We start from the raw sequence: 27,995 nt of genomic DNA, 5'->3' as shown, positions 1-27,995 counted from the left end.
CCCCTAACTGCTGTATGCACCACAGGCTCTCTTGCATCCCAAGGCACCGGGGTGAATTAACAAGCAGTTTATTTAAAATTTACAAAACACAAGTGGTGCTTTATTAATATTTTAAGGCAATTAAATAACAACATTAAATATATTAGGGCTACCTGTATTAGAACCTGGCTGTTCTGCCTTTCCTCCCACCCCACCCCTCTTCCCTGCCCACGTCCAGCCCAGTGGCCACTCCACCTCCCTGGCTTAGAACCTGCAAAGGGGTCATTTCCGCAAGGCACTCTAAGGCAAGAGGGCCAACTTGAATAAAATATGGGTGGGGAGGAGGTAAGCCCTGCCCTGCGTAATCAATCACATGGCATAGTGAACGCACACCATTTGAATAGCAATGCCCATCAACTTTGGGGGTCCCGGCCCCCTCAGATATTTTATTGGGGGAGGGCGAAGAGACCTCAGCCCCTAGGAGTTGTCTCCTATGTTTCAAGGTCCCATCTGGGGAAGCTCTGGGCCTTTGGCACAGCATCAGCCTTGCATGCAGAAGGCTCTAGATTCAAACTCCTGCAGCCTCTCCAGGTAAGGATGGGAGAGATCCTTGCCTAGAACCCTGGTGAGCCGCTGCTGCCAACCAGTGTCGACAATACTGAGCTAGATGGGCCAATGGGTTGGCTCTGTATAAGGCAGCTCTCTATGTGCTTTGTGTCCACCTGAGTGGGGCCTCCTGCCCAGCTGGACTCTGGGTCAAGTATTTGTTCCATGTGTCTCTTTCTTTGTGCAATGGTTAACCTGCAGGCCCCAGGCAGGCAGGAGGGAGGGAGGGAGGGAGGGAGGAGGCAGATCCTGGTTCCCATGGCTTGTGGGAGTCCCTAGGCTCTCCCTCAGCGGCTTGCCAGGCCTCTGACCTCCCCACTCCCTCAGTCAAAGGAGAATGTTTTGCTTGCAACTCCTGCGTTGCAGGGGGGTTGGGCTAAATGACCTTTGGGGATCCCTTCCGACTCCACAATTCTATGATTCTATGAAAAGTAGCAGCAGCAGCAGCAACTTCTTCCTTGTCCTATTTTACGGTCCTTTTCTTTTCTTAAAAACAAATGACCCGTATTCCATTCGGACGGCTGGTCCCAGGAGAAGACGCCCCTCCCGCGGGGGTCCCTCGTCCTCCTCAGGGTCCCTTCAGGAAGCAGCAGAGGCAGCAGTTGAGGCAGGTTTCAAACAGTCTCTAGCCTCAACCCAAAACCACCCATGGACTCCAAAGGGCCAGCGCTGGAGGGAAAGTTCCAGGGCCCAGGCGGCTGAGGAGGCGAGGAAGCCCACGTGCCAAGGTCCTCTTTGGCTGACCCGGCCCTCACTTCCCAGTGGCGTTGGCCCACGAAGGGAAGGTGTCCAAGTGGAACATGGCGCGGCCCCAGCTGTTTATGGCCAGGGTGATGCAGAAGACACCGATGACGTTCATTACGATGCCCGTCTTGGCCTGGGAGGGAGAGGAGAGAAGGAGGAGAAAGGTGTCTCATGGGTCAAGCTCAGGCAGTAGAAGACTTTTGTGGGAGGGAGGCAAGGAGGAGACGCTGCCGTCAGAGCATGACCTGTCCTGGAGGGAACCACCCCTTGCCCAGAGAGATCTCCTTGTCCAGGAACACAGTGTGCAAACTGTGTGCTCTGCCCCCTTCACGTGGCCCGGATGTTTTGAAGAACTCGGTGAACAGTTAGGAAAGGGGCCCCTAAGAGCATAAGATGAGCCCACCAGATGAGGCCAATGTCCCTTCTGGTTCCAGAAGCATTGCTGCCTCTGACCGTGGAGGCAGAACATAGCCATCGTGGTTGGTAGCCAACAAGAGCCCTCTCCTCCTCCATGAACCTGCCCAATCCTCTTTCCAAACCGTCCAATCTTGTAGCCATCACTACCTCTTGAGGGAACAAGTTCCATAAGAAGAGCCTTCTGGATCAGGCCAATGGCCCACCTAGGCCAGCATCTTGTTCTCACAGTGGCCAACCAGATGCCCATAGGAAGTCCACAAGTAGGACCTGAGGACAAGAGCTGTCTCCCCTCCTGCAGTTTCCGGCAACTGGTATTCAGAAGCTCTGAGCAAAACCATCATCGCTGGTACTAGAGCAGAGTGTCCCAAACTTGAGTCTCCAGCTGTTGTTGGACTACAACCCCCATCATCCATAGCTAGCAGGACCAGTGGTCAGGGTGATGGGTATTGTAGTCCAAAAACAGCTGGAGACCCAAGTTTGGGAAACATCTGCCGATTAATATCAGTCAGTGCACTCAGTTGTGTCATCTTGGTCAGGCCCACTGGGATTCCTCCATGCCGGCCGCAAGCCAGCCAAGGCCTTCTTGCCTGCTCAGCCTTAAGCTAAGCCCCACAGCAGCTGCTTTAAGATTTGTCACAATCGACAGGAGACATTAGCATCCCCTTAAAGCAGCCTTCCCCAACCCAGATGTTTTGGGCTACAGTTCCCATCAACCCCAGTGGGCAAGTATTATTTATTCTAATATGGTGTGCTAGCTGCAAGGGCTGATGGGAGTTATAGTCCAAAACATATAGAGAAGTGGTTTCCTAACCTTTTTTGGGGGGGGACATCTCCCACTTGGTTCCATCAAAACTTTTCCATGGAAAAGTTGGCGGCGCGTTCATACGGCTCTGAGCTCCCAATACTTCACCTTTAAGACTAAGAAAGCTGAGTGGGAGGTGTTCGTGTAATCTCACTGTATACAAGTTGTACAAGTGACAATAAAGTATAAGCATGTTGCCAGTGCCCCCTACCCTACAGAAAGCATTATTCAGAATAACGGTTTGTGTGACCCACTAAGGAAGATAATAAATTCAAAACAGTAGCAATCAGTTGTACAAATGCCCTAGATATTTCCTTTCCTTGTACACACACACACAAAAAGAAATCTGGGAGACTAAGCCAAGCAGTGGAGATGACCGCAGGGGGTTGGACTAGATGGCCCTTGGAGGCCCCTTCTAACTCTACAATACCATGATTTGTTCAAAATCAAATGAAAACTCCCCCCCCCCCGGGAACCCCCATCACCCAGGGGAATGGTACCTCCCAATTTGGGAACTACTGATCTAGAGGTTTGGCTTCTTAGCAGCACCCACAGAGAGCAACCTTTGGGGAGGCTGGGGGAGGCCTGAGCAACAGCAAAGCTGCCCCCTTACCATGTCTGAGACTCGGAGGTGTCCGTAGGAGAATACGATGGCATTGGGAGGGGTGGCCACGGGTAGCATGAAGGCAAACGAGGCACTGAGGGTGCAGGGAATCATGATGTAGAGGGGGTTGACCTCAATGGACTGCGACTGGAGAGAAAGAGAGCAGAGAATCATGGGGCTGGAAGGGACCCCGGCGTCTTCTCGTCAAACTGCCTGCAATGCAGGAGTCACAACTAAATCACCCCTGACAGGTGGTCCTCCAACCTCTGCTTGAAAACCTCCCAAGAAGGAAAGCCCACCAACTCCTGAGAGAGTCCTTTCCACCATCAGAAAGTCATTCCTAGAGTTTAGTCGGAATCTCCTTTCTGGTCATTTGAATCCGTTGGATTGGGTCCTCCCCTCTGGAGCAGCAGAAAACAAATCTGCTCCATCCTCCAGGTGATATTTGAAGATGGCTCTCCTATCTCCTCTTTTCCAGACTTTCTAAACAAATTTGCCAGACAAACAACTGTATGCTTGTGGGGCAGAGACCTGTCGCCTGATACCTGGCATGGATATAGTACTTGAGATAGTAACAGTCCTAATCTAGGTCCTAGCCCTCGAAACTTATTCAGCTGGGCCTAAATGTGAACCTTGCTGGAACCCTGGCTGGCCACCAGTGTGCGGGAGGCCAGAAGCCTCCATTCTGCCTTGGTTTCCATTGTTTTAATCCTTACAAGCTGGGTTGTCAATGTGAAATATAAATCAGTAAGGAGGAAAGCTCCCTTACCAAGGAGGCGAAGACTGGCAGGAAGAGGGTTGCGGTCGCCACGTTGCTGGTGCATTCGGTGAAGATGGCGATGACCAGGGAGAGGATGATGGCGATGGCCCAGGGGGGGACGCTGTGCAGAGGGGTCATCTGGTCACCCAGCCATTTGGAAAGCCCTGAAGCCTGGAGTTGTGGGGCAAGAGCAGAGAAAGAGAATATTGTCCGGTGCTGAAGTCAAGCGTTGGTCAGCAATCAAAGCAAAACATGGTGTCAGTGAAGTGAACTCTGTATTCAAGAAACCAAAACAGATCCCAGTAGCTCTTCCCAGTAGGTCCTGCTCCAGCAAGGCAGTTGTGAGAGCTGAAGGCCCCTGCCCTGTAGGTCCTTCTCCAGCAAGGCAGTTGTGAGAGCTGAAGGCCCCTGCCCTGCCTCCCACCTTCTAAGTCTCCTCCTCTCCCTGACTTCCCAAGTAGTCTTAGACTGCGCCTGCGCACAACCAATCTCTGCTCTGCTCTTTTCATGTCTCCGTGTGTTCTAGGAGACCAGCGGGGAGGGGAGCTGGTCGCAGCAGGAGGGGGAGACTCCCTGGCTTCTTCAGCAGCCTGCCTCATCTCTGCCTCTTGGCCTCCCACCCCACCCCTGCTTCTGCCTCTGAGTCCGGACTGCTCTCTGCCACAGCCTCTTCCTGCTCACTAAACTCTGTTGCCTCTTCTGCTTCCAACACCTCCTCCTCCCAGTCTGCTCCATCTTCTCCCTCTGACACTCATCGGCATCCCAACACCATCTGAGCCTTCTTCCCCTGGGGATTCCCTTAGGAGTTTCCCAGATGGGGCCTCCCACCACTCTGCTGTATCCAGCCAGTCCATGACAATATTGGGGAGGGGGACCACCGCTGTGGTCTCTGACAATCTATTGTATTTGTCCAGCCACTGAGGGGGGTGTCCTTAACCCTTTGGGGCCCATGTAGGTCTTTGCAAAACCCACAAAATGCTTAAGACTGCTGCTGGATCAGGCCAGTGGCCCATCTAGCCCAGTATCCCATTCTCACAGTGCCCAACCAGATACCAGTTATGGGAAACCAGCAAGCAGGACGCAAGCAGATCAGCACTCTCCAGTTGTTGTTCCCCATGATCTGGCATTCAGAGGTAGACTATCCCTGGGCATGGAGGTTCTGCTCTCACAACAAACCTCCATAAGAAAAGCCCTGCTGAGTTAGGCTAGTGGCCCATCTAGTCCAGCATCCTCTTCTCACAGGGGGCAATCAGGTCCCTCAAAGGGAAGCCCACAATAAAGATCTGAGTACAACAGCAAATCTCTGCTCTGCTGCAGCTTCCAGCAACTGCAATTCGGAAGCATTTGCTGTCTTCAGACAGCTCCGGCAATGTACAGAGGAGCCTCATCCCAGGGGAGGGATCCATGCAGGTCTCCTCTTGAGCTAGAGAGCGTCTTACTGAATTTGGGCCCCTCCCCACATTAGAAATGGAGATCCAGTTGCCGATTCCCCCTTCATTTGCAAGGAATCGTACAAAACAAATTGGCACTAACAAATAAAAGTTCCAGGGTGGCAACAGAAAGCAAACTAAAAATGCTTTTGCAGTTCATCAAAACTATCCAGAATATCAAGTTATAGGAAAACTGGTGCTCTTAACAGTAAATCCTTCTAGTTGGTTAATTGGTTTGGCAACTTCCGTGCACATGATGTGTGATGCTAATTATTTCCCCCAAGAGTTAAATGATAACTAATCAGAGGCAGCTACAGGAGAGCTATGAGATTCAGGTGAGGGTCAGATGCCTTGTCAATCCCAGCAGGTATATAAGAGGATGACCCGGCCTGCCCAGGCCTCCGGCCGGCCGGTTATTTAGTTCTAAGGATTAGAGCAGGAACCAGCTTAACAGGGCCAAGTCCTGCACGCTGCTGTGGCACTGCTGCTGAAGAGGCCTCTTTTCCAATGCATGGATGAGGCCGGCAGGTTGGGCAGCACACAGCACCCTCTTTGTCTGAGCCCGGCAGGGCTTGGCTCAGGCCAAGTTCTTCTGGGGAGGACAAGGGAGGCTTGTTCCGGATGGGCTGCTGAATGGCTGGCGGGGTGGAGGATTTTTGCATTTAAACCTATCATTTGGAGTGGTGCTCAATATGACCACGGAGAGAATTTCCAGCCATCTCCGAGCGAGTTGAAACTAGGTCAAGTCCTCCCTTCTCCTGGGGACGTCAGAATGCAGCTGGCAGTGGCAGGAGGGGGCTCTGGTGCCAAGTGGCATCGTGGAGGGCACATTCCCCCCCATCACCTCAAAGCCAGAAAAACGGCAACATCACGGGAATCGCTTCCAAGAGCCCTGGATGGAACAGGGGGGAGGACAGGCCTGCAACCTGCTTCACCATTCTCTGCCATGGGGCACAGCCTGCCCCACCAGCACTGCGGTTCGCTTGGCGCAATTGACGGTGGCCAGCCCTGGCATGCTTCTAGTGTTGCCAGGGAGACTGGGGACCGGCTACTGTGGTGGGGGTCAGACTCAGCTCAGGCAGAGGCCCCTCAAATTCCCCACTCCCCATGGCTTAAGCACACAGGAGGAGGCCTCACTACAGCCACCTTAGATGTTATAGTGGTTAGAGCGTTGGACTAGGACTTGCAAGCCCTGGGTTCAAATCCCCTCTACTTGGCCGTGGAGTTCACTGGGTGAGCTGCCCCTTAGCCTAGCCTACCTCACAGGGCTCTTGCGGGGATTAAATGAGGACAAGGAGATAAAAAAATAAATCGTTTGCAAGGATTTCCCAGAAGCCTTTTCCTTTCCCTTCCTGCTCGAGGTTTTGAATGGAATACGTTTTCCAAAAATGAGAGAGGCCACACTCAAGACTTGCCTGGAGGTTCATAGGCCCTGCTCCCTCTCACAATTCCTGACATTACAGGAAAGGGTAATGCACTCTGCATGTGGCTAGAGGACCCTTTGGCTGTCCCACAGCCTTTATTTACACACAGAGAGACATATTCAACCACGCTGCCACTGTGGAGGGAGCCACACGTGAAATGCATGCCTCCAAAGTTGGGTGGCAAAGGTCCAGGTTTGGCAGAGCTCTCTGACACCCACAACCAGCCAGCCTCCCCAGCCCTCCTGCCACCACCAAGGACTTACATCGCTCCCATTGGCCAGGGCGAAGCCTCCTCCGAGAAGCAGCACGATGCTCCATGGCATCTTATGCTGGACCACCTTCCAGTTCAGCAACGGGGCAGGGAAAAAGGGCTCCTTCATAGCTGCGGAGAGAGTCCAAGAGAAGTTGGGTGTGAGGCAAAGCAGGGGCCAGCGAGGACACCCACCATCACACAGCTGGCACCAGCAGGAGGCTGCCCGCAGGCTGGATGCCATGGCAAGGGTCACACAGAGATCGGAATAACTTTATAGGGTAGGAGCTGTTGAATAGGGGAAGAAGGTGGCCGACTCTCCTCCATGGGAGGTTTTTAAGCAGAAGTTGAATGACCACCTGCCAGGGATTCTTCAGCTGGGAGTCCTGCATTGCAGGGGGTTGGACTGGATGACCTTTGGGGGTTCCCTACTAACCCTACAATGCTATGAAATACTGGCAGAACCCAGCAAGCCCCTGCTGGTCTGTCTCTTTTGACCAGCCTCTTCAAAGGCCCTGGGGGGGTGGTCTCCGCCTTCCTTTACCTTCCTCCGCCTCTTCTAGGTCGCAGCTGCTATGACTGCAAAAGCCACACCTGGGCCTAGTGGCAGGAAGGATGAACAGGAGAAAGGCCACGAAGATGGCCACGGTGGCATCCGTCACATACCTGGGACACGTTTGGAAAGATGCAGAATGAGGAGGAGGTGGCAGCAGTGTCCCATTCCCCTCGCTCAGTCCCAAAAGCAACAGGTCAGCCAGTTGAATGCATCAAACCTCCAGCCAGCAAGCACCCCCCCCCCACACCCCGGAGGGAACATGAGCTCCCAGGAGAGAGATGAACACCCTCCTTGCTGCATCCCTCTCTGGGCCTCTCCCAGGAGTCCTTTCAAAAAGGATATTGCAGAGTTGGAAAAGGGCAACCCAAAGTGATGGAGGAACTCCCTTATGAAGAACGGTTGGGACTTTTTAGTTTAGAGATAAAGCGAGTAAGAGGCAAATGATAGCAGTTTGTGAAATTATGCGTGGCACACAAAAAGATTCTTATGGAACCTCCAGGTGCAGGTGCAGTCTATCTCGATCCTTAGGCTTTTAGGGGTACCTGGCCACTGTGAGGACAGGAAGCCAGAGTAAATGGACCATTGGCCTAATCCAACAGGGCTCTTCTTGGGTTCCTCCAAGGTGCTCAGATTCTCCCATTTAACCTCCCAAATTTCCTGCGCAAGCAAGATTTCCTCCGGGCTGCTCCCAGAGTCTCCCAGCCAAGCAGGGATTCGAACCTGGAACAGGCCGGCACAAGGAGGAGGAGACTCTTCGCTGCAAGCAATCCTGCCCTGAGCCGTTTACCTGAAGGCACTTGAGTGTCCTAAGACTGGTGCTATCGGGGAAACCCCCCCCCCAAAAAAAATACAAAACACCACACAGGTAGCATCACTGGTCTGCAAAATGGCTAGCAAGAGGAAGAACAAAACCCACTCACTCCTTGTCCTTGTTGAAGAGGGTGGTGGCCCAACCGGGGATGAATCCAGGGTCCCTGGTGAACCAGAGGAGGATGAGCAGGGTGAAGGCCAGCAGCACGTTGAACTCTGCAAAGGAGATGGGCCCCAGCTTCCGGTGCTCCTCTTTCAGCACCCACAAGGCGGCCTGCTCCTTTTCGGTCCTCTGGGCCCCACAGCCCCAGGTCTTCCGGAAGCTGGAGAGAAGGAGCAGGGTGGTCAAGGCAGAGGGCCATTAGACTGCCAGGAAACCACTCTAGCAGGCTGACCTTTTGGGTCGCAACCTGGGGGACTCAGCAAGGAGAGAGGGGAGGAGAGGGTCCCACAACCAGGCACCTGGCGCAACTTGGGAACTCGGCACATTTGTGTTGTCTGTGGCAGGCTGGCTGTGAGGTCAACAGGACACCCAGAGGGGGAGAAAGATCTGAACAGAGAAACACCAGGAAAGGGCATACACAAGAGGTGCTGGAGGCTCCAGGAGAGAGCCAAGCTGGGGTGGTGCAGGTCGTGGCCAGAGCAAAGCCGCAGGTAGCGTGGCAGAGCAGCCAGGATCAGGGAAATGTACTTGTTTCTCCAAGGAGCTCTAGACGGCTTACATGGCTCTTCCCTGCCACTCTCAAGACACCCTTGCAAGGTAGGTTAAACTGTGAGACAGTGACTGACCCACAGTGGGCTTCATCGCCAAGTGGGGGGGATTTGAACCCTAGTCTCTCCCACCTTAGTTGGCCCTATAACTTCTAGACCACTACTGGCCCTTCAGAGAGGCGCAACCCAAGCCCTAGTGGGGAAAGCGCATTGATGGGAGTGTGTTTTTATGTTTATGCAATGAGGCCCCTTTAGGGTGAAGAGCAGCTGAAGGCTTTTAGACACTATGGCTAGTAGCCTTCGATTTCCCTCTCCTCCATGAATTTACTAGTGGTAGGAAACCACCGGTGGGGAGAGGATTCATGTGCTCAGGTTCTGTCTGCCAGTTTCCCTGGTTGGCCATGGTGAGATCAGGATGCTTGACAAGATGGGTCATGGGCCTGATCCAGCAGGGCTCTTCTGATGGTCTTCTGTTTGCTGGACTCCCAGCAAGGCCCAGAAGCAGCCAGCCAGGCCAGAGGTCAGGGACAAGGAGTCCAGGAAGATCTGGATGGCTGAGGGCTGCCACAGGTGCCCCAGCCCCGGACGAAGCAGGGCCACCTTATCCACCAGCCCACCCAAAGGTGCAGAGTCCTTACTTGAACCCCATGAAGGAGATCTGGAGCCAGAACCAGGCGAGCGTCAGCATCAGGAGCATGTTCGGGAAGGCGAAGCCGAACCAGGAGGCAAAGTTCAAGATGTCGCCGTTCTCAGGGAACAACCTGGGAGGAGGAGGAAATGGTTGAAAAGCCTAGAATCACAGAATCATCGAAGTGTAGAGCTGGAGGGGTTCCCCTAAGGGCCATTTGTCTGACACCCCCCCCTCCCCAGCAAGGCAGGAATCACAACTAAAGGCTGCCTGACAGATCCAACCTCTCTTTCAAAACCTCCACTGAAGGAGAGGCCACTAGCTTCCAAAGAGCCTGCTCCAGTTGTTATCCTCAGAAAGTTCTTCCTAATTTTGAGTCGGAATCTCCTTTTTCTTCAATTGAATTTGTTGTTTTGGATCCTCCCCTCTGGAGCAGCAGAAAACAAGCCTACTCCATCTATGTGGCTCTGAATGGTAGAACATGAAACTGGATCTTAGGGTCTTTGGTTCAAGCCCCAAATGGGGTGAAATATTCCTGCATTTCAGGGGATCGGACTAGAAGACTCTTGTGGCCCCTTCCAACTATGATTCAAAGAACTCTATGAATCCAGGTGGCAGCCCTTCAGATATCTGAAGACGGCTCACATATCCCCGCTCAGTCTCCTCTTCTCCAGGATAAACATTTCCAGCTCCCTCAACCTTTCCTCGTAAGGTTTAGTTTCCAGACCCTGGATTATTCTGGCTGCCCTCCCTACACACCTTCCAGCTTGCCAATATCCATCTTAGGACTCAGCTACACGAGCAAAGAAAAATGTTTTATATGTGTTATAACACCATGTCACCAGATGGCGCTGTGGAGCCCCGCCTTTTGCCAACGCAATTTCCCATTGTGCAGTTTACAACGCGTTTCCCTAAAATGATTTCTTGATGTGTCTAGATCCAGCCTTTAACCTGGACACAAAAATCCAGGTGGTGTCTGACCAAGGCAGAATAGACCGATAGGAGAGCAATGTGGAGGTCATCAGGAGCAGGCGGGGAGGTAAGGGCTGTTCCGGAAGAACCCCAGCTTGGATTGTTTAGGAGTAACACAGCAAGTGACCAAGAGGACTGAACAAAACACAGGCCCCCTTTCAACCCGATGACCCCAAGAAAAAAAACCCCATGCCACACTGTTTTGGTTTCAAGAAAAGAGCCACACAGCAGAGTCCAGCCTTTGCTGTGTGTCATGTTGTAGGTGCGGCAGAGACTTACTGGTTCATCTGACCTTTGAGGACCAGGTTTGGCCCCGTCCCGGTCAGGGTTGCTGTCCCTCCGATGCTGGCAGCATAGCAGACACAGAGGGTCATCCCTTTGTTGATTCTCTTCTTGGTCTCCCTCTCGCACTTCTTGGAGCTGTCTGGCAAGTGCCCGTTCCCCGCAACTAATAATAATAATAATAATAATAATAATAATAATAATAATAATAATAAATTTTATTTATACCCCGCCCTCCCCAGCCAAGACTAGGCTCAGGGAGGCTAACACCAGATATAAAAACAATTGATTGAAATACAACTTAAAAAACAAGATTAAAATGCAACATTAAAATGCAGCCTCACTGGAAGGAGACAAAGCTGATTTGACCTTTGATTACAATGCGACACCAGGTGGGTAGGAGAAAGAGACCAGAGTGAGACCTCAAGGTGCAAGTGGTACGCTGTACTGGCTCAGGAGAGACCCACCTGGTTGAGCATAAGAACATATGGAGAGCCCTGCTGCATCAGACCCATCTAGTCCAGCAACCTGTTCTCACAACGGCCAACCAGTTGCCCCTATTGGGATTCAAGCACAAGAGCCCTCTCTTTTCCTGTGGCTTTCAGCAATTGGCATTCACAAGCATTGCTGTCTTCAACTGCAGAGGCAGAGCACAGCCACTATGGCTTTTAACAGCCTCCAGGCAGCAGCTAAACAGCTGCCCAGCTGCCTCTGGAAGAGAAAACTACAGAGAGTTACTGTTAATTGTGTGGTTCACATTTTTGCACTTGGAGGGGAAGCTTTAACCCTCCCCTTCCGCAGCCATGAACCTGATGAAAATCAAGATACAGAGGCAACCAAATCTGCTAACTTAAGGGTCCCTGTTGACACTATGAGAAGCTTTTTCCTATCACTGATTGCTGCATGGGGGGAGCTGACTCTCTTACTGAGACTGTGGCTGGGGAAGAAAGGGCTAAGCCTCTCCTCGCAATGTGGAGCAGCACTTGGAGTGTTGGACTAGGAGGACCTGGGAGGACAGATGTTGAATCCTTACTCAGCCACACAAAGCTCACTGGGTGACTTTGTGGGGCTAGTCTCTGCGTCTCAGCCTAATCTACCCCAGAGGGCAAAATGAGGAGAGGGAGAGCTGTGTATTTCTCAGAAGACGTCTGGCGTATGCATTTTATTATTTATTTATTTCACAAAACGTATACTGCACCGCTTGATTGCGGTTGGTTCTTGTTTTTTAAAGCCTCAAAGCAGTTTACAAAAATGATAAAAACAATAGAAATTATCAGCAAGATAACCATTCGAAACTTTCAAAAACAACAGGCTGAGAACAGATTAAAACTTGCATTGGCTTTCTAAAATTCTAAAATTTAAAACTGTTATCAGTGGTATTCTTTAAAGCAGCTCCTCCTATGCTAAGCATTTTTTTAAAAAAAATAAACAAATCTCCTGACATGGGTGCAGAATGTGGAGTTAGATCCCTGGTCATGAGGAGGGATGTGAACATGGAAGTCTACACCTTTTACCTGCCCACAGTATCTGGTATTGACACGGAGGGCCCTTTCAGCTGTCATGGCTAACAGATTTGTCTACTCCTTTTTTAAATAAATAAATAAATAAATAACAGATGAAAACTAGTAGCTGCCCCCATGCATCACAAGACTGCAAGCTGTTTCATGTGCACATTGCCTTTCCTTCCATCCCTGGCCTCTCCAGGTAGCTCCCACTTGTCCTCTTTAAAGAGTGCTCATCCTGTTTTCTTTGCAGAGAGATTAGACAATGTTGGCTGCCGAGTTGAGCCTTCGCTCCGATTTGTTTACGGAGGAGACGGTTGCATCAAAGCAAACTTTCCGGGCCATTTTCCCTTATTGCAGGAAAAACCTCCTTCTTCAGGGGACGCAGGTTTGTGGCACAAGAGCTGCCAATCAATTGGAATTGCACAACCTGCAATTTGCCGGTTATTATGGGATTGAATTCCAGCGGGAAATGGCAGTTCAGAAGTGCCTGTCGTTTTTAGAATTCATAGGGATGCTTTTAACCATGCTTAGAACTCGCAGACATGGCTTTCGCTCTTTTTAGAATTGTCGGGCTGTATGCAGTGTTTGTCCAACTCAGCAGACCCACTGAAACGGATAGACATGGCTAAATAATGCTAATTTCATATGCATGCGGGAGAGCGCTATCAATGGCAATTAGCAGCTGTCTGGAGACTGCTATGAGCCATAGTGACTGTGTTCTGGCGTCCACATTTGGAGGCAGCAACGCTTCTGAATACCAGCTGCTGGAAATGGCCGGAGGGCGAAAGTGCTCTTGTGCTCAGATCCTGCTTGCAGGTTTTTCATAATGGGCATCTGGTTCCCCCCTGTGAGAACTGGATGCTGGACAAGATGGGCCACTGGTCTGATCCAGCAGGCTCTTCTGATACGATACAATATCTTTATTGTCATTGTCCCATACAGAACAATGAAACTGAAAAATCTACATAAGACATTAAAAACCCCCTAAAAACTCTGACACCCCATTTTAAAATACAATATACTCCTACGGAGACTCCTTATACTGTGTTTAAAACCAGAATTGCATTTGGGTAGAAACTGTTTCTCAGGCGGCTAGTCCTAGTGTTTATAACCCTGAACCTTCTTCCAGAAGGCAGAAGCTGAAAGAGATCATTTCCGGGGTGTGCACTATCCTGCGCTATCTCTGCAGCTTTCTTATGGCACCTGGAAGCATACCGTATTTTTTGCTCTATAAGACTCACTTTTTTCCTCCTAAATAGTAAGGGGAAATCTATGTGCATCTTATGGAGCGAATGCAGGCTGCGCAGCTATCCCAGAAGCCAGAACGGCATGAGGGATCGCTGCTTTCACTGCGTAGCGATCCCTCTTGCTGTTCTGGCTTCTAAGATTCAGAATATTGTATTTCTTGTTTTCCTCCTCCAAAAACTAGGTGCGTCTTGTGGTCTGGTGCGTCTTATAGAACGAAAAATACGGTAGATTTGATCTAAGGTGGGAAGAGAGCACCCAGTTATTCTCTCTGCAGTCTTTACAACCCTGGACAGCATTGTTTTTCCCCTGACTGTGCAGCTCCCAAACCACACACAGAGACCATAAGTTAATACCGGTACACTCTCCGCAGTACAATGGTAAAATGCCATCAACAGATCCTTTGAGAGATTGTTTTTCCGGAGGATTCTCAGAAAATACAACCTCTGCTGTGCTCTCTTCATGAGGTATTTGCTGTTTTCTCCCCAGGTTAGGTCATCTCTCAACCCCATTCCCAGAATCTTCGTACTTTCAAGAGGTCTGCTCTTTTGAGTTGGAGTCAACTCTGGATTTCAATTCAGTTTAGTCTTCTGCACTCCTCTGATGGCCTTAGACCATGCGGCGGTTTATAAACATATGAAATAAATGATTTTTTAAAAATCTAATGCTGAGAATTCCACATGAGTGTCAGGGGCTGGACTGAGGAGGAATGGTGGGAACAGTTCCCTCCTTTTCCTAAACCTTCCCGAAAAGAGGAGGACAGTGTAGATTTAGAACAGTGGTTTGCAGAAGGTCATAGTCCAGAGGCTGCAGAGGAGCTGGGAAATATTGGGGGGGGCAGCAGGAAGAAGAAACACCAGGGGAGAGACAGCTAACAGACTCAGTGTCTCTTGAAAGCTTTCCTGACCCCCCCCATCTCCTAAAACAAGGCATCCCTTCAGAGTAATAGAACAGAAAACTCAGAGGCAGAAAATACAGATCAGCCGGCACAGGGGTTACGTAGAATAGGAGGGACTGAGGGGGTGGGACTTTACTTGTAGCAACGCCGCTAACTAAGAGACACTGCATTCCTTCGTCTCTCTCTCTGTGAATATTGTTTTTCTGCTTCTTGGCATCCCACCGTGAGAGTGATAGGATTCCCTGGAGCCTTGACAATGAGGTTGATAAATTTTATTTATTTTTTAACCATCGCTCCCCGCCCCCACCGCCCCACGATTCCTTTCAGCCGTCGCCCACTTACCCTGCACTGTGGAGAGCCCAAAGGCAGCCACCTTCCCTTCCAGCTCACCCTTGGGGTTGCTGTGCTGCCCAGCAGCTGCAGACTCCATGGCGGCCAGATCCTGCTCAGAGCTGTTCATCTGGTCCAGGACCGCCTGGACTATGGGAACCATCATGGCGGTGGTGGCCGTGTTGCTGATCCACATGGAAAGGAAGGCTGTGACCCCCATGAAGCCCAACATCAGCCTGCAAGGAGGACAGAGGCCGGAGGGGAAGAGAGAGGGAAGCTTGCCAGGTGGTCGGTCGCTTGGGGTGACCGAGGATTGGCCCCAGGTGACCAAGCAGAGGACACTTAAATACCTTGACTCCCACCCACTCACGAAAAACAACACATACATATGAGGTTGGGTGGATAATCATGCAGGTTTCACCCCAGAGCCAGGAAAGGGCAACCTGGCTGTGGGAGGGGTTTTGTGCTGGATAGGGCCCCCTGTAGAGCTCAGCTGAAGCTGCCCCCCCCCCACTCTCAAAGGTGGGTCTACAAATCTGGCAGCAGACATGACAAGCCTATGCCATGCTTAGAAAGCCAATGCAGTTTTCACACCTGCTTTTAATCTATTGTTATTTTAACTTCTCAAAAGCCCTAAACTATTGCTGCTATTTTTTTCTTATTTTTAATTTCATTGTTTTGACTTTTATGCAAATCACTTTGATGTTTCTTTAAAAAAAGGGGGGAAAGCTATCAAGAGTTGTATAAATTTTGTGAAACAGATAAATAATAAATGGGAGGGTGTGCCTCCTGGGACAATGTACTGGTCCACATGCCCAAGCAGCAGCTGTGAAAGGAGGCCCTCTGAGCATGTGACGAGTGTTACGTGAAAGCCTCCAGCCCTGAACCACACACACACTGCATTAGAAGCTCAGCCATCTCCCCACCTGGTTTCACTTGGGATGTTGGGGTGGTTAGACAGGAGTCACTTACAGGGCAGGTTTCACCCCGACAATCAGCAGCACCCTCAGGGCAATCCGTTTGTGCAGGTTCCAGTGTTCCACAGCGACGGCCACGATCAGGCCCCCCACAAAGAGCATGTTGGTGTCTTTCAGGTACTGCATGCACACCTGGGAAGTCAGCAGGGAAATGAAGGAGGCATAACTCTTGGTCACTTTTGGCCACTGTTGTCACAGATGGTGCAGCTTCATGGTGGCTGGCTTGGCTGCCTTCCCCGACTCCCTGCCTCTCTGGGGAGGGCTCCCTCCCCCTCTCTCCCAACACCCACCCTCTGTACTCTGGCATCAGGGCTTCTTTGAGGTCTGGAATGCCTATAGTTCTTGCAGTCACCTCTGGCCATGCACAGAGTGCATTTCCCTTCCCAGTATGGCCCCTGCTTGCATGGTGGCTCAGCTTGTATTTTTCAGGGCCCAATCCAGTCCGCAGCCTCCCTCTTGGTTCTTCTGCCCCATTCAAGTGCTAACCTGGCTGTATATATAGGTCTAATTCTGCTCCTGCCCTTCCTCCCTGTTGTCCTCTGACTTCCTGAGCTCAGTTGTTGGATTTTGCTCAGTCTCAAAAAAGGTTCTGGGTTCCAGGCAGTAGAAAAGGAAGAATTAGAACTTTCCTTGCAGGGCGCCTCTCCTCTGCTGCCCTTGAGACTTACCTTTTTGGACTCCAGGATGCCAAACATCGGGAACAGGATGACAGGCAGGAGGGCTGTGACTGCCAAAGGGATCACCTCTGTGCACCAGTACACAGCCATGAGGATGATCACATAGCCACACCTGGCCTCCTGCAAGGAGGGAGGGAGGGAGGGAGGGAGGGAGGGAGGGAGGGAGAGTTCCATCAGGCCCAGTGATCACAGACTCACAGAACTGTAGAATTGTATGGTTAGGAGAGACTCAAAGCATCCTCTATTCTATCTTCCTCTAATGCAGGACACAAGCAGGAATGCCTCAGGGCCCAGGAACCCTCCTTGCCCGAATGGCTGGACCAGAGGCTCAGCTTCCTCAGCTTCTACTGGGATGGGTTGAACTGGTGCACCCCACATTTTGGGAACTGGACATGCAAATCCAGTTTTCCAGATTTGCCAGGAAGAGGATTGACGGATGAAATCACTGGTCTTCATAAACCTTTGCCTGTGTGTTCCCTGGGTTCGCTGCCAGCCCTGCTCTCCAAATAACTGCCTGCCCAGAGCTATTGTGGTACTGAACACATTGTGGGATTCTTTTTTTCAAAAGGCCCAAGACACTGAGACCTGAGGTTTGTAGGAACATTGATCCAGCTAGCTCAGCATTGCCCACACTGACTGGCAGCAGCTGCTCTCCAGGGGTTCTGGCAGGGAGTTTCTCCCCATCCCACCTGGAGATGCCATCTGATTTTATCCAGATGCCTGGATCGAGAACGGCTGACGTCCCCACTCCTCACTCTCACTCGACCTGCACTCAGACCTCTGCTTATCTGCTGATTGCCTAGCAGCGCTCTGGCTGCCTTCCAACTCTTCCTCTCCATAAGAGCTAATAGAGTCTTCTCTAGGAAGGGGGGGTGGTCAAACTGCCCTTTCTCAATTCTGACAGTCAGTTCTCATCTCATCTACAGAGCTGGTCCTTCATTCACTTAATTCACTCTCTGAGTCTAACTCATCCCCTGTGCTCTGGGAGCCCACCTTGCTGACATCCAGGGGAGAAGATCCTGTGCCAAACACAACATTCTGCCTTCTGACATTTGGTTGCTATTCCTGCTCCCTGCTTCCTAGAATCTGCCTCCTGAGGCCACTGTCTCACTCTGCCTAATGGCGGCGCCGGCTCTGGTCTGATTCAGAAATCAGTGCAAAAGACAGTAGGCTCCTTGCAGATTCAGGAGGCGTGAGAGAACCTTCCATTTCAGCTCATTTTCCACACTTCATTTCTCCACATTGTCACATCAGTTTGCAATTTTCATTTTTTTTTTTTAAAGTCCTACTTAACATTTGTCAGCATTAAGTGTTATTATATCAAAATATACACATACATCTTTGCACACATTCTTTGGCTGTGGAGAACTGGTACACTGTAAAATTCAGAGGTGCACATTTTGAAAGAGGGCTCTGTGTTTCGGAAAACTGGAATAAGGTGAGGCTGCCTTTAGGTACACACTGAATTCAATTTGCACAGGCAGAAAAGGAACTGAGTGGATTGGCTGGTGGGAAGAAGGGGGAAAGAGACCCACACTCATTCAGTGACTCCAGGAGCAAGGATAGGGGTGTCACTCAAACCAAAAAGTCCCCCGCATAAAAATTTACAACTACCACAATGCAGGAGAGTTAATCACTCCTCTGACAGTCCGTAATTGGAATGAATCTCCACCAAACCACAATTACGGCAACCACAAGCCAGACTCTCTGGATTAATGTTGCGTAAACAGGCCAGATCAAACTGCTAATGAGAGGCTGAAACGGCCTAGAATTTGTCAAGTCAATTTTCCTGTGGGAAGACGGGGCCATTTAACGTCTTGTCAACAGGGGATCTTTGGGGCAAACACCTCATTGCCTCTCCATTTGATTGTGCCCAAAATGACTGTTTGCCAGAACACAGGGCAACCAACAGACCTGCTCACCCACAAGACGCCTCTTAAAAAAGAAAAAAAGAAGGGGGGTGTGTGTCAAATTTCACATTGGTCCAGACCTGTCTGCATGGGGCAGGTGGCCTATTTATTGTAAAATAACAAATAATAATAATAATAATAATAATAATAATAATAATAATAATAATAATTTATTTATACCCCACCCATCTGGCTGGGTTTCCCCAGCCACTCTGGGTGGCTTCCAACAAAACACTAAAATAACAATAACCTATTAAACATTAAAAGTGTGCCTAAACAGGGCCGCCTTCAGATGTCTTCTAAACGTTTGGTAGTTGTTGTCCTCTTTGATATCTGGTGGGAGGGCGTTCCACAGGACGGATGCCACTACCGAGAAGGCCCTCTGCCTGGTTCCCTGTAACTTGGCTTCAGCCACCCTCCACATTTAGATCGATTTTATACTGCCGTTAACAGACATGGCTTCCCCCAAAGAATCCTGGGATCTGTAGTTTACTAAGAGTGAAAGGAATTCTTAGAAGATGCCCATCCACCTCCCAGAAGCACATCAAAAGTGCCTGGCTGCAGAATGAGGCCAAGGGGGCCCATCTTGTTCAGCCTCCTGTTCTCACAGTGACCCAACCAGATGCCCCAATGGGAAGCCCTCAAGCAGAATTCGAACACAAGAGCCCTTTCCCCTCCTGGAGTTTCCAGAAGCTGGTATTCAGAAGCATTGCTGCCTCCAACTGTGGAGGCACAGTGTGGCCATCATGGCTAGCAGCCATCAATAGTCCTCTCCTCCATAATTTTTTCTAATCCCCTTTAGGGCCATCCAGGCTGGTAGTCATCACTGCCTCCTGCGGGCAGGAGTTCCATAATTTAACTCTGCACTGCATGAAGAATGGCTTCCTTTTATCTGAAAGTTGGGAGGGAGAGTGTCAAGGGGTCCAGAACGACTGCAAATGTCCCGCCATGGAGTGAAGCGAGCATGACAAGACAGCAATATTTTAGCACACCTTTAAAGAAACAAAAAAGCCAGACATGTACAGTACAGATAGGAAGACCAAGGAAGCTTGTAAGTTCTAAGCATCTCTCTGGCTCAATCAGGACATATATATTTTTAAAACACACAGTGAAAATGCTTTTTTAAAAAACATTTTGAAATATATATTGAATTTGCCATTAGCTCACCATCGCCATCTAGTGTCAAACTTGTATAATGCATGTAAAATGTTATATTTGCAGCTGTGTAGCTGAGTATATGATATATGTAGTAACCCACACTGCCAGAGCATCCCTGAAGCCTCTAAGCAAGGAGAGCCCATTACCTTCCCAAGCAGCCTTGGAGTAGGTGTTGAGCAGCATAGACAGTCAGGAGGTCCTTCCTAATGTTTCTGGCCACTTTAAACCTTTGGTGCCTGGGTCCTGCCCTCTCCCGCCTCCCAGGCCCGCCATCACGACCTAATATGGGCAAAGGGGAAATGTCCAAATGTCCAGGGTGACCTCCCACACCCTCGCTCTGCCTGAAGAAGCACCTGGTGCCCTCAGCATCCTGGGTCAGCTTGCATCCTTCCACCCAGCACCAGCCAATGCCCTCCTGACCCGCTTGGAGTAAATCATTTCTTTAAAGTTCAAGAATACAACCAGGCTTAGAAATTAACTGCAGCTGCAGTCTAGAAGAAACGAAAGGAGGGACACCTTCTTGGCTTGCGCAGATAAATAGAATATTGGAATCATGAAAGCACTGGGGGAACTGCTGGCGACTCAGTACTAAAGCTGCGTCTGTCAATGGGATGGGCGAGATTTAGGAGAGTTGCCTGTGCAGACATTGTTGGTCGGTTCAGGCTGCCCAGCGCCCCACAGGACCCAAGGAGCATTGTGGGGAACGCAGGCAGAATCCGCTCCCCGCTGGGCACACAGCTTGCCACCCTCCTGGGCAGCTCTTGAAGCGCGTGCCGGATGCATCTGTGTAACTCTTTCCTTAGAATTGGAGAGTTGGAAGGGACCCCAAGGATCATCTGGCCCACCCCCTGCAATGCAGGAATCTCAACTAAAGAATCCCTGACAGGTGGCCATCTGAGCTCTGCTGAAAAACCACCAATGGGGGCGGAGCTGGGGCTGAGCGTGGGCGGCCCCCTCTCAAGGTGCCGATCTGGAGCTGGGACTGGCGCTCCCAGTTGACAGGGCTCCGTTCAGGGCTGGCGCTGAGCTTTCCCCCTTTCAAAACCACACCGAAAATCTTTCTCTTTCTCCACAACCCCATCCCAGCTTGCTACTGAGCACCAGATTTCGCCCCGCCGCCCCCCCCCCCCCATGAATCCGGGGACACTTTTCAACTTCAGTTGGAATGATAGGATTTTGTATGAGGACTGATTTGTAAATCCGGGGCCTGTCCCCAGGAAACGGGGACATCTGGTAACCTTACATTAGAGCCAGAAACAGATTTGAATAGGGTCAGCGCTCGGACAGGAACATGTCGCCAGAAATGACCCGAATGTCTCTCTGCTTATGCAGATTGCTTGTCCCTCAGCACAGGAATTGCTTCTGTTTGTCAAGTGCCTCCGGGAAGCCCTCAGGCCGATCCCCCCCCCCCAAACTCTGATGTGCCTAGCATTTACAGGTATACGTCCCCTAGACATGGAGGTTCCATTGGGTTTGTCTGAATCCTTTTTGCTCCTATAGGCGGCGGTGATGGTGACAGCCAGCTCCCTCTTCAGGCACCCAGTCCCCCTCCCCTCCCTCTCTCGCATGTTCTTGCGGCGGGGGCTTCTCTTGAGGAGGTTTTCCCCTCCCTCCCGAGTCTTCAGTACCCCCAAAGTGGCGGAGAGGTTGGACACTCTGGGAGGGAGAGGCTCAGGTCTTCCCTCCGCTGTCGGAGGCAGGATGTTGAGGGAGCCCGAGTGGGGAGGGGGCGCTGCTGGTGGTCGGCAGAAGAGGCCCGCTGAGGGACCCCCAGGACGCCCCCGATGAAAGAGACGGGAAGGGCGATTGATAAAAGGACATCCCCGCGGCCTCTGGAGAGGCTCCGTTTGGACCTGGCGTGGCTTGGCTTCTCCCGCCGAGGCGACGCTTATGCCTGGCCCCGGCAGTAGCAGCAAAGAAGCGCCAGCCCGGGCCGGAGGCAGCGCCAGGCCAAAAGCTGGTCCTGGGCGGTAGACTGCTCCTGCCCGGGGAGGCTCGACGTGCCACCCCAAGAGGAACTGGCGGAACGGGGGCGCCCCTTCGCTTGGCCGGGAGAGGGACCTCGCTCTTCCCACTAGGCAGGCTGGCTGGCTGGTCGGTCGAACTGACTGACCTGGGTGGGCACGAGAAGCGGCAGCGGCAGGAGAGCGAGCGGGGCGCCGGCCAGCGTGACCAGGGTCTTGCAGCGGAGCAGAGAGCGGAGCAGCGGCGGCGACGGCATCCCGAGACGCAGAGGCAGAGACAGCGCCGCGCTCGCCTCGCCGGCCGGCCTTTTAAGCAACAGCACCCTCCTGGGACCGAGCCAGCCCCCGCCCCACTCACTCCTCTCCCCCCCCTCCCACTCCGGGAACCGGTCTCCTCCTCCGCTGTCGTCTTCGTCGCCTCTCCTGGCCGCAGGACGCCTCTGAGCGCGTGCAGAGTGCCCTGGCCTGGCCGCGCAGGAGTCGCCGTCGCCGCACGGCGGGACCTCTCGTCCCCCTTCCTCGCCAGATCCAGGGAAACAGCTGGAACTGGAAAGTTACATCCAGAGTAAAATTTCCACCGGGCGAGGAAAGTCAAGCGAGGCGGGGGCGGGACACCCCCTGGTGTTTGGGGGCAGCCGCAGGACAGAGAGGCAGATGACTTGGGGGTCACCTCCGCTTCAGGTTGCACAACTAGTGGTGCGCTCTTGCGCAAAAAAATCGCTTCCTCGAAGGCCGGGATTTTTGCGCCAAAAGTGACGGGAAGCTACGGAGGGCGGGGTGTCACTCTGCCTTTGCTGCGACCTCATCGAAGTTCCCTGGAAAGATACCGGCTCGTCGTCTAGAGGTCACCGGCTTGGTAGAGCAGGGGTTCCAACTTGAATAAAATATGGCGTACTGCACGCACACCATTTGAATGGCAATGCCCATCAAAAAATTTTTGGGGGGCTCAAATATTTTATTGGGGGGCGAAGGGACCTCAGCCCCTAGGAGTTGGCTCCAATGTTGTAGAGCCAGGGCGTTGGACTAGACTTCAGGTCCCTTCCAGGCAGTTCTACACTTCCGTGAAGCAGGGTCCCCTTCCTTGGTGTCACTCTCAAGGGCCCCTCCAGACCATAATGCCCCTGTGCCATTGAGCGGTTTTCCCACAAAGTCCTGGCTGCAAGTCTCATTTCACCTGAAAGGTGACTGTAGGTACAAGTCGCTGTCCGCCTTTGCAAAAGGAGCGTGATTATCCTTACCTACCTTACAGGATCGTTGTGAAGATCCCTGAGAGAACGGATATGAAGCGCTCTGAGCTCTTGAAATGGGCTTTTTCAATCTGCCTTTTTTTGCCAGGCTTGCCCTGACCTGTTAAATGGGACCCTGCTGCCCCTGGAGTCCTGTTTTTAAGAGTTTTTACAAGACTGTTTTTTGTATACCACTTAGGGTTTTTTATTTTTAAAAATCTTGAGCAGTTAGGAAATACTTTTAAATCATGAAACCTATGCAGAGGCACATTCTCTGTGTCGTGTGCAAGGCAGGCTGAGTCAACATTTTCAGTCTGAATTGCTCAACCACTTTTTTCATGTACACGTTCCCTTTAAAACCACGAGGACTAGAATCTTACTTTATTTTCAGAGGAAAGGCTGTAGCTCAGCGGCAGAACAACTGCTTGGCTTGCAGAAGTCCCCAGGTTCAATATCCAATGGCATTTCCAGGCAGGGAACCCTGGACAGCGGCTGCTGCCAGTCAGTGTTGACAGCACTGAGCTAGATGAAGCAACGGTCCAACTCAGTAGAAAGCAGCTCCCTGTGTTACTATGGGATGCTCTTTTCTTTCCTTTTTCTGGTAATTGTAAGCTTGGGCTCCATGATCACTGCAGATGATGACAGCAGTCACGAAATTAAAAGACGCCTGCTTCTTGGGAGAAAATAAATAACAAACCTAAACAGCATCCTAAAAAGCAGAGACTTCACCTTGCTGACAAAGGTCCGTATAGTAAAAGCTATGGTTTTCCCAGTAGTGATGTATGGAAGTGAGAGCTGGACCATAAAGAAGGCTGATCGCCAAAGAATTGATGCTTTTGAATTATGGTGCTGGAGGAGACTCTTGAGAGTCCCATGGACTGCTAGAAGATCAAACCTATCCATTTTGAAGGAAATCAGCCTTGAGTGCTCTCTGGAAGGACAGATCCTGAAGCTGAGGCTCCAATACTTTGGCCACCTCATGAGAAGAGAAGACTCCCTGGAAAAGACCCTGATGTTGGGAAAGATGGAGGGCACAAGGAGAAGGGGACGACAGAGGACGAGATGATCTCGAGGCTATCAGCATGAGTTTGGAGACTTCCGGGTTAGCGCCAGCGACTAATGGCGGATTCCCTCTGAGCTCCGGAGGGATTAGCTCCGTAGGATCGGGTCCTACCGCTGCAGCAAAGTGGGGACCCTCAAGAATCACAGGCGGGTGAAGCCTGTGAGCGTGGGGACTCGGTGGGCACCATTTGCGCCCCCCCGAACTGCGAAAGAGCCTTTTTAAAGGCTTCTGAACAGGACAGGGTGAGCGGCGCGGTGCTGAGAGTCGACTGCTTCTTCTGCGGATCGAAGCCGCATAGCTGTTGTCGGAGAGCGCTGACTTCTTCCTGAACAATTGGATTCTAAAGCAGCTACCCGTGAGTAGGTTTAAATCGAATTAATTGGAGGAATAAATTGAATAAATTTGGCACCGAAGCGGGAAGGTACAAACAGGAAGTCTGCCTTCCCTGCTTGTATATTGATCAAAGCAAAGAGACTGTAAAGCGGAAACCTTGAAAGACGTTTTGCAAAGATTTAAAATCCAACACCAAAAAAAGTGGTTTCCCCTCCAGATTGCAGGAGTGGAGGGGGAAAGATCTGAATATTTTCTACCTGCAAGAAAAAGGGGGAAAGAAAGTTATACCCACTGCCTCAAAAACCTGGGAACGGACTGCCTTTAGATAGGAAAAGCCGATCATTGGGAAGCCTGTCTGCAATTAGAGTTGAAGTTAAAGACTTTCAAACCAGCTCTGCGAGAGAGATAGTGTTTCTGGGCTTTTCCTGATTCTAAAGTAACTTTTAGGGACATTGAAACTGTGGCTTTTAAGTGATTTGAGGGACTTATAAGGATCATATTTGTTTCTAAAAAGTTGCGAACTGAAGCTGTAATTATGTCCCCCTACATTGATACTGTTGCAACAACAGCTAAGTCACTGGAAAATTCCTTTCCAAAACAAATCTTTTCAGGTGTGGGATTGACCTTGGACTCTCATGAGAGTGTTATGGCAAATGACAAAGGAAAGTTAGAGCTGGCACAGGAAAAAACTACTAGGTCTGGCAGACAATACCGGACTGACATTACATATCAGCGAAGGGCCTCAACATCTGGAGCATCAGGCACATCAGGAGCTGCTACTTTGGAAACTAAATCAAAAGTTATGTCGTCTGAAGATGTATTGGCACAGGAACTTGGTAAAATTAATGAATCTTTGGGAAATTTAGCAAAACAAGTAGCAGAGACAAATAAACAAGTGGCTGAGAGAAATAAACAGGTAGCTGAGGCTTCAGCAAAAATTGATTTGAACACTACAAGTATTAATGACTTGGGAAAGAAGGTGAATTCTAACACACAGTCTATCGAAAAATTAATAGAGGAATCAACCACGACCCAAAAAGTAGCTGAGGAAGCAAAGGGAATTGCAATTGCCGCTCAGGAGAACATATTACCAGCATATAAAAAATTAGAGGACCACGACTTGACACTGTCTATGATTGAACTACAAGGGAAGGAGAGGAACTTGAGAATTAGAGCGGTACCGGAAAGTGAGAAGGATAACTTGGCGGACTTTCTTACAAAGGAATTTACAGACTTTTGGCAACAGGACTTGGGGAAGGAAGAATTTAAGATAGTGAGTGCATTTAGACTTGGAAAACGACAAAGAAACAACAAGGTAAGAGACTGTTTGATTACTTTTCGAACAAAAGAAGAAAGAGACAAAATTTTGAATTTGCACTACCAAAGAACCTTGGAAATTGAAGAGTCATTTGTGGAGATCTTCAAGGACATTCCAAAATATATTTTGGACGTAAGGGCTAACTACAGAGATCTAGTTGCCCTATTGAGGAGAAATAGAATACTCTTCAGGTGGGAATTTCCCCAAGGCCTATCTTTCAAATATAAAGAAAGGAAAATAAGAATAAGAACAGTGAATGATAAAGACAAGTTTTTGAAAGACCATGGAGAAGATCTACAGAAAGAAGCGGAATCCGGAGAAGATCCAACAGCACAGGAAAAAGGAATATTAAATATTGTAAATCTATCATTTGGACTCCTCGGCCCAGGGAAAGAAACACCACCGACAGAACAAGAACAGCTACTCGGAGCAGTTGGAGGTAAAACTAAGTAACCCCACTATGGCTCTGCAACTTCTAAGTTGGAACTGTAATGGTCTTAATTCCCCTCGGAAGAGAAAAAGTGTTTTTCATATATTAAAAAAGGAACAATTGGACTTGATTTGTTTACAAGAAACACATGTAATGAGGTTACACAGGAAAATACTTATTAACAAGAGATTGGGACAATCTCTTGTCTGGTCTGACAAAGTTAAAAAAAGAGGAGTGGTGAATATATGCAAAAGAGAAACTTTTACCGAAATTAATGTTCAAAGATGAGCAAGGAAGATATTTGGCAATTGAAATTCAATTTCAAGGAGAGAAATTTTTGATTGTAGGAGTGTATGCACCGAACGAGGGGAAATCTGAATTCTTCAAGAAGTTGCATGAGACTTTACTGGATTATCTAGACTACAATTTGATTTTGATGGGAGATATGAATGGAGTAGTATCTACAAATATGGACAAAGCACAAAGACAGGTAGTCACTAAAGATGGCAGACTACCTAAAACCTTTTTTGAGATGACAGACAATATGGATTTGGTGGACATTTGGAGAACAAGGAACCCTCTTGGAAGAGAGGGAACCTTCTTTTCTGAAGCCAAGATGACATGGACCAGAATTGACCAAATATGGGTAACTAGAGGAATGGCACCAAAGATAAAGAAAGTGGAAATCTGCCCAAAAACCTGCTCCGACCATAATGGTGTAAAGATGGAGATGAAACAAATATCGACTAAACGACTAAACAACAACAGAACTTTTAGAAGACATCTGAAGGCAGCCTTGTGTCGGGAGATCTTTAATGCCTGGTGTTTTATCGTGTTTTTATATGTATTGAAAGGCACCCAGAGTGGGTGGAGTATAAATAATAAATCTATAATCATCATCACCATCGCCACCACCATCATCCTAGATGGCTTTAAAAGAGGTTTAGGCAAATCAGTGGCTACAAGCCATGGTGGCTATGCTGTGCCTCCATGGTTGGAGACAGCCATACCTCTCCCTGGAAATCACAGGAGGGGACAGTGCTCTTGCGCTTGAATCCTGCTTTGGGGTTTCCCATTGGGGCACCTGGTTGGCCACTGTGAGGCCAAGACGCTGGACTAGATGGGCCATCGGCCTGATCCAGAGCCAGGCTGTTCTTATGTTCTTGTGGAACCTAACTCTTTCCAGAGGCAGTCTATCTCGATCCCGAGGTCCTATTTGGCTAAAGTAAGAAATGGATGCTGGGCTAGATGGGCCATTGGTCCGATGGAGCAGCTCTCTTATTTGGGTTCTTAGATTCTCTTGCAGGCCGGAGGTAGGGGCTCATTTGGAGGTGTGGGGCCAGCCTCCTCAGGTGGAAGTTATCACCTAGGAGATGGGTATCAAACGGGTAGCAGAAAAACCGGCCTCCCTGCATTGCTGTGGGTGAGTAACTGTACCAGCCAGCACACTTAATCCTCACCTAATCTCCTCCTCCAGGAGGCTGGCAGAGGGAGACTTCTCCTATCTCACCTCTCCCTGACCTCCTCCTCCCGAGGTGCCAGGTGAGAAGCAGGAAGGAGCCTGGCGCTAGGTGTGCAATGGGCAGGCAGCCTTAGCCCTCCTTGCACAGGGCAACAGGGAATGCCCCTGGCACATCTGGGATTGCTTCCAGGATGGGCTGAGCCACCTTAAGAACACAAGAATTGCCTGCTGAATCAGGCCAATGGCCCATCTAGTCCAGCAACCAGGTGCTCATTATGGGAGACCTGCAAGCAGGATTTGAGCACAGGAGCCCTCTCCCTTCTTGTGTTTCCAACAACTGGAATTCAGAACGTGCTGACAGTGGAGGCGCAGCAGAGCCGTCATGGCTAGTAGCCTTCAAAAGCCTCCTCTGCAAATTTGTCCAATCCTCTTTTAAAGCTGCCCAAATCGGCGGCCATCACTGTCTCCTGAGGGAGGGAGTTCCATAGTTTAACCATTATTATTTTATTATTAAAATTGGTATA

General features: G+C 50.2%; 1 protein-coding gene across 1 annotated transcript; it reads right to left on the bottom strand.

The window, feature by feature from the left end:
* Window positions 1-67: 67 nt before the first annotated feature.
* Window positions 68-21,918, bottom strand: SLC13A5 (solute carrier family 13 member 5). Its single transcript, XM_083714562.1, has 12 exons — window positions 21,789-21,918; window positions 16,599-16,727; window positions 15,926-16,062; window positions 14,966-15,189; window positions 10,973-11,141; window positions 9,732-9,854; window positions 8,493-8,705; window positions 7,561-7,682; window positions 7,030-7,148; window positions 3,922-4,083; window positions 3,162-3,299; window positions 68-1,462 (listed from the first exon to the last, which is right to left on the bottom strand). Exons 1-12 carry the CDS (start codon window positions 21,894-21,896, stop codon window positions 1,337-1,339), a joined length of 1,770 nt encoding a protein of 589 aa, XP_083570688.1. The 5' UTR covers window positions 21,897-21,918; the 3' UTR covers window positions 68-1,336.
* Between the last annotated feature and the right edge of the window lie 6,077 nt (window positions 21,919-27,995).

The sequence above is a fragment of the Podarcis gaigeae genome (genome assembly GCF_964106915.1).
Source record: "Podarcis gaigeae genome assembly, chromosome: 15".
Lineage (NCBI taxonomy): Eukaryota > Metazoa > Chordata > Lepidosauria > Squamata > Lacertidae > Podarcis > Podarcis gaigeae.
The sequence above is the reverse complement of the archived record's forward strand: the minus strand, read 5'-3'. Positions and strand labels throughout refer to the sequence as shown.

Bases quoted from the DNA above. Each gene is read 5' to 3' on its own strand.
- SLC13A5 (XM_083714562.1), bottom strand. From the start codon at position 21,896: ATGCCGTCGCCGCCGCTGCTCCGCTCTCTGCTCCGCTGCAAGACCCTG. The intron at 8,706-9,731 runs GTAAGGACTCTG...CCTTCTCTCCAG, and splicing joins ATCTCCTTCATGGGGTTCAA to CTTCCGGAAGACCTGGGGCT. The intron at 4,084-7,029 runs GTAAGTCCTTGG...CCACAACTCCAG, and splicing joins CCCTGGCCAATGGGAGCGAT to GCTTCAGGGCTTTCCAAATG.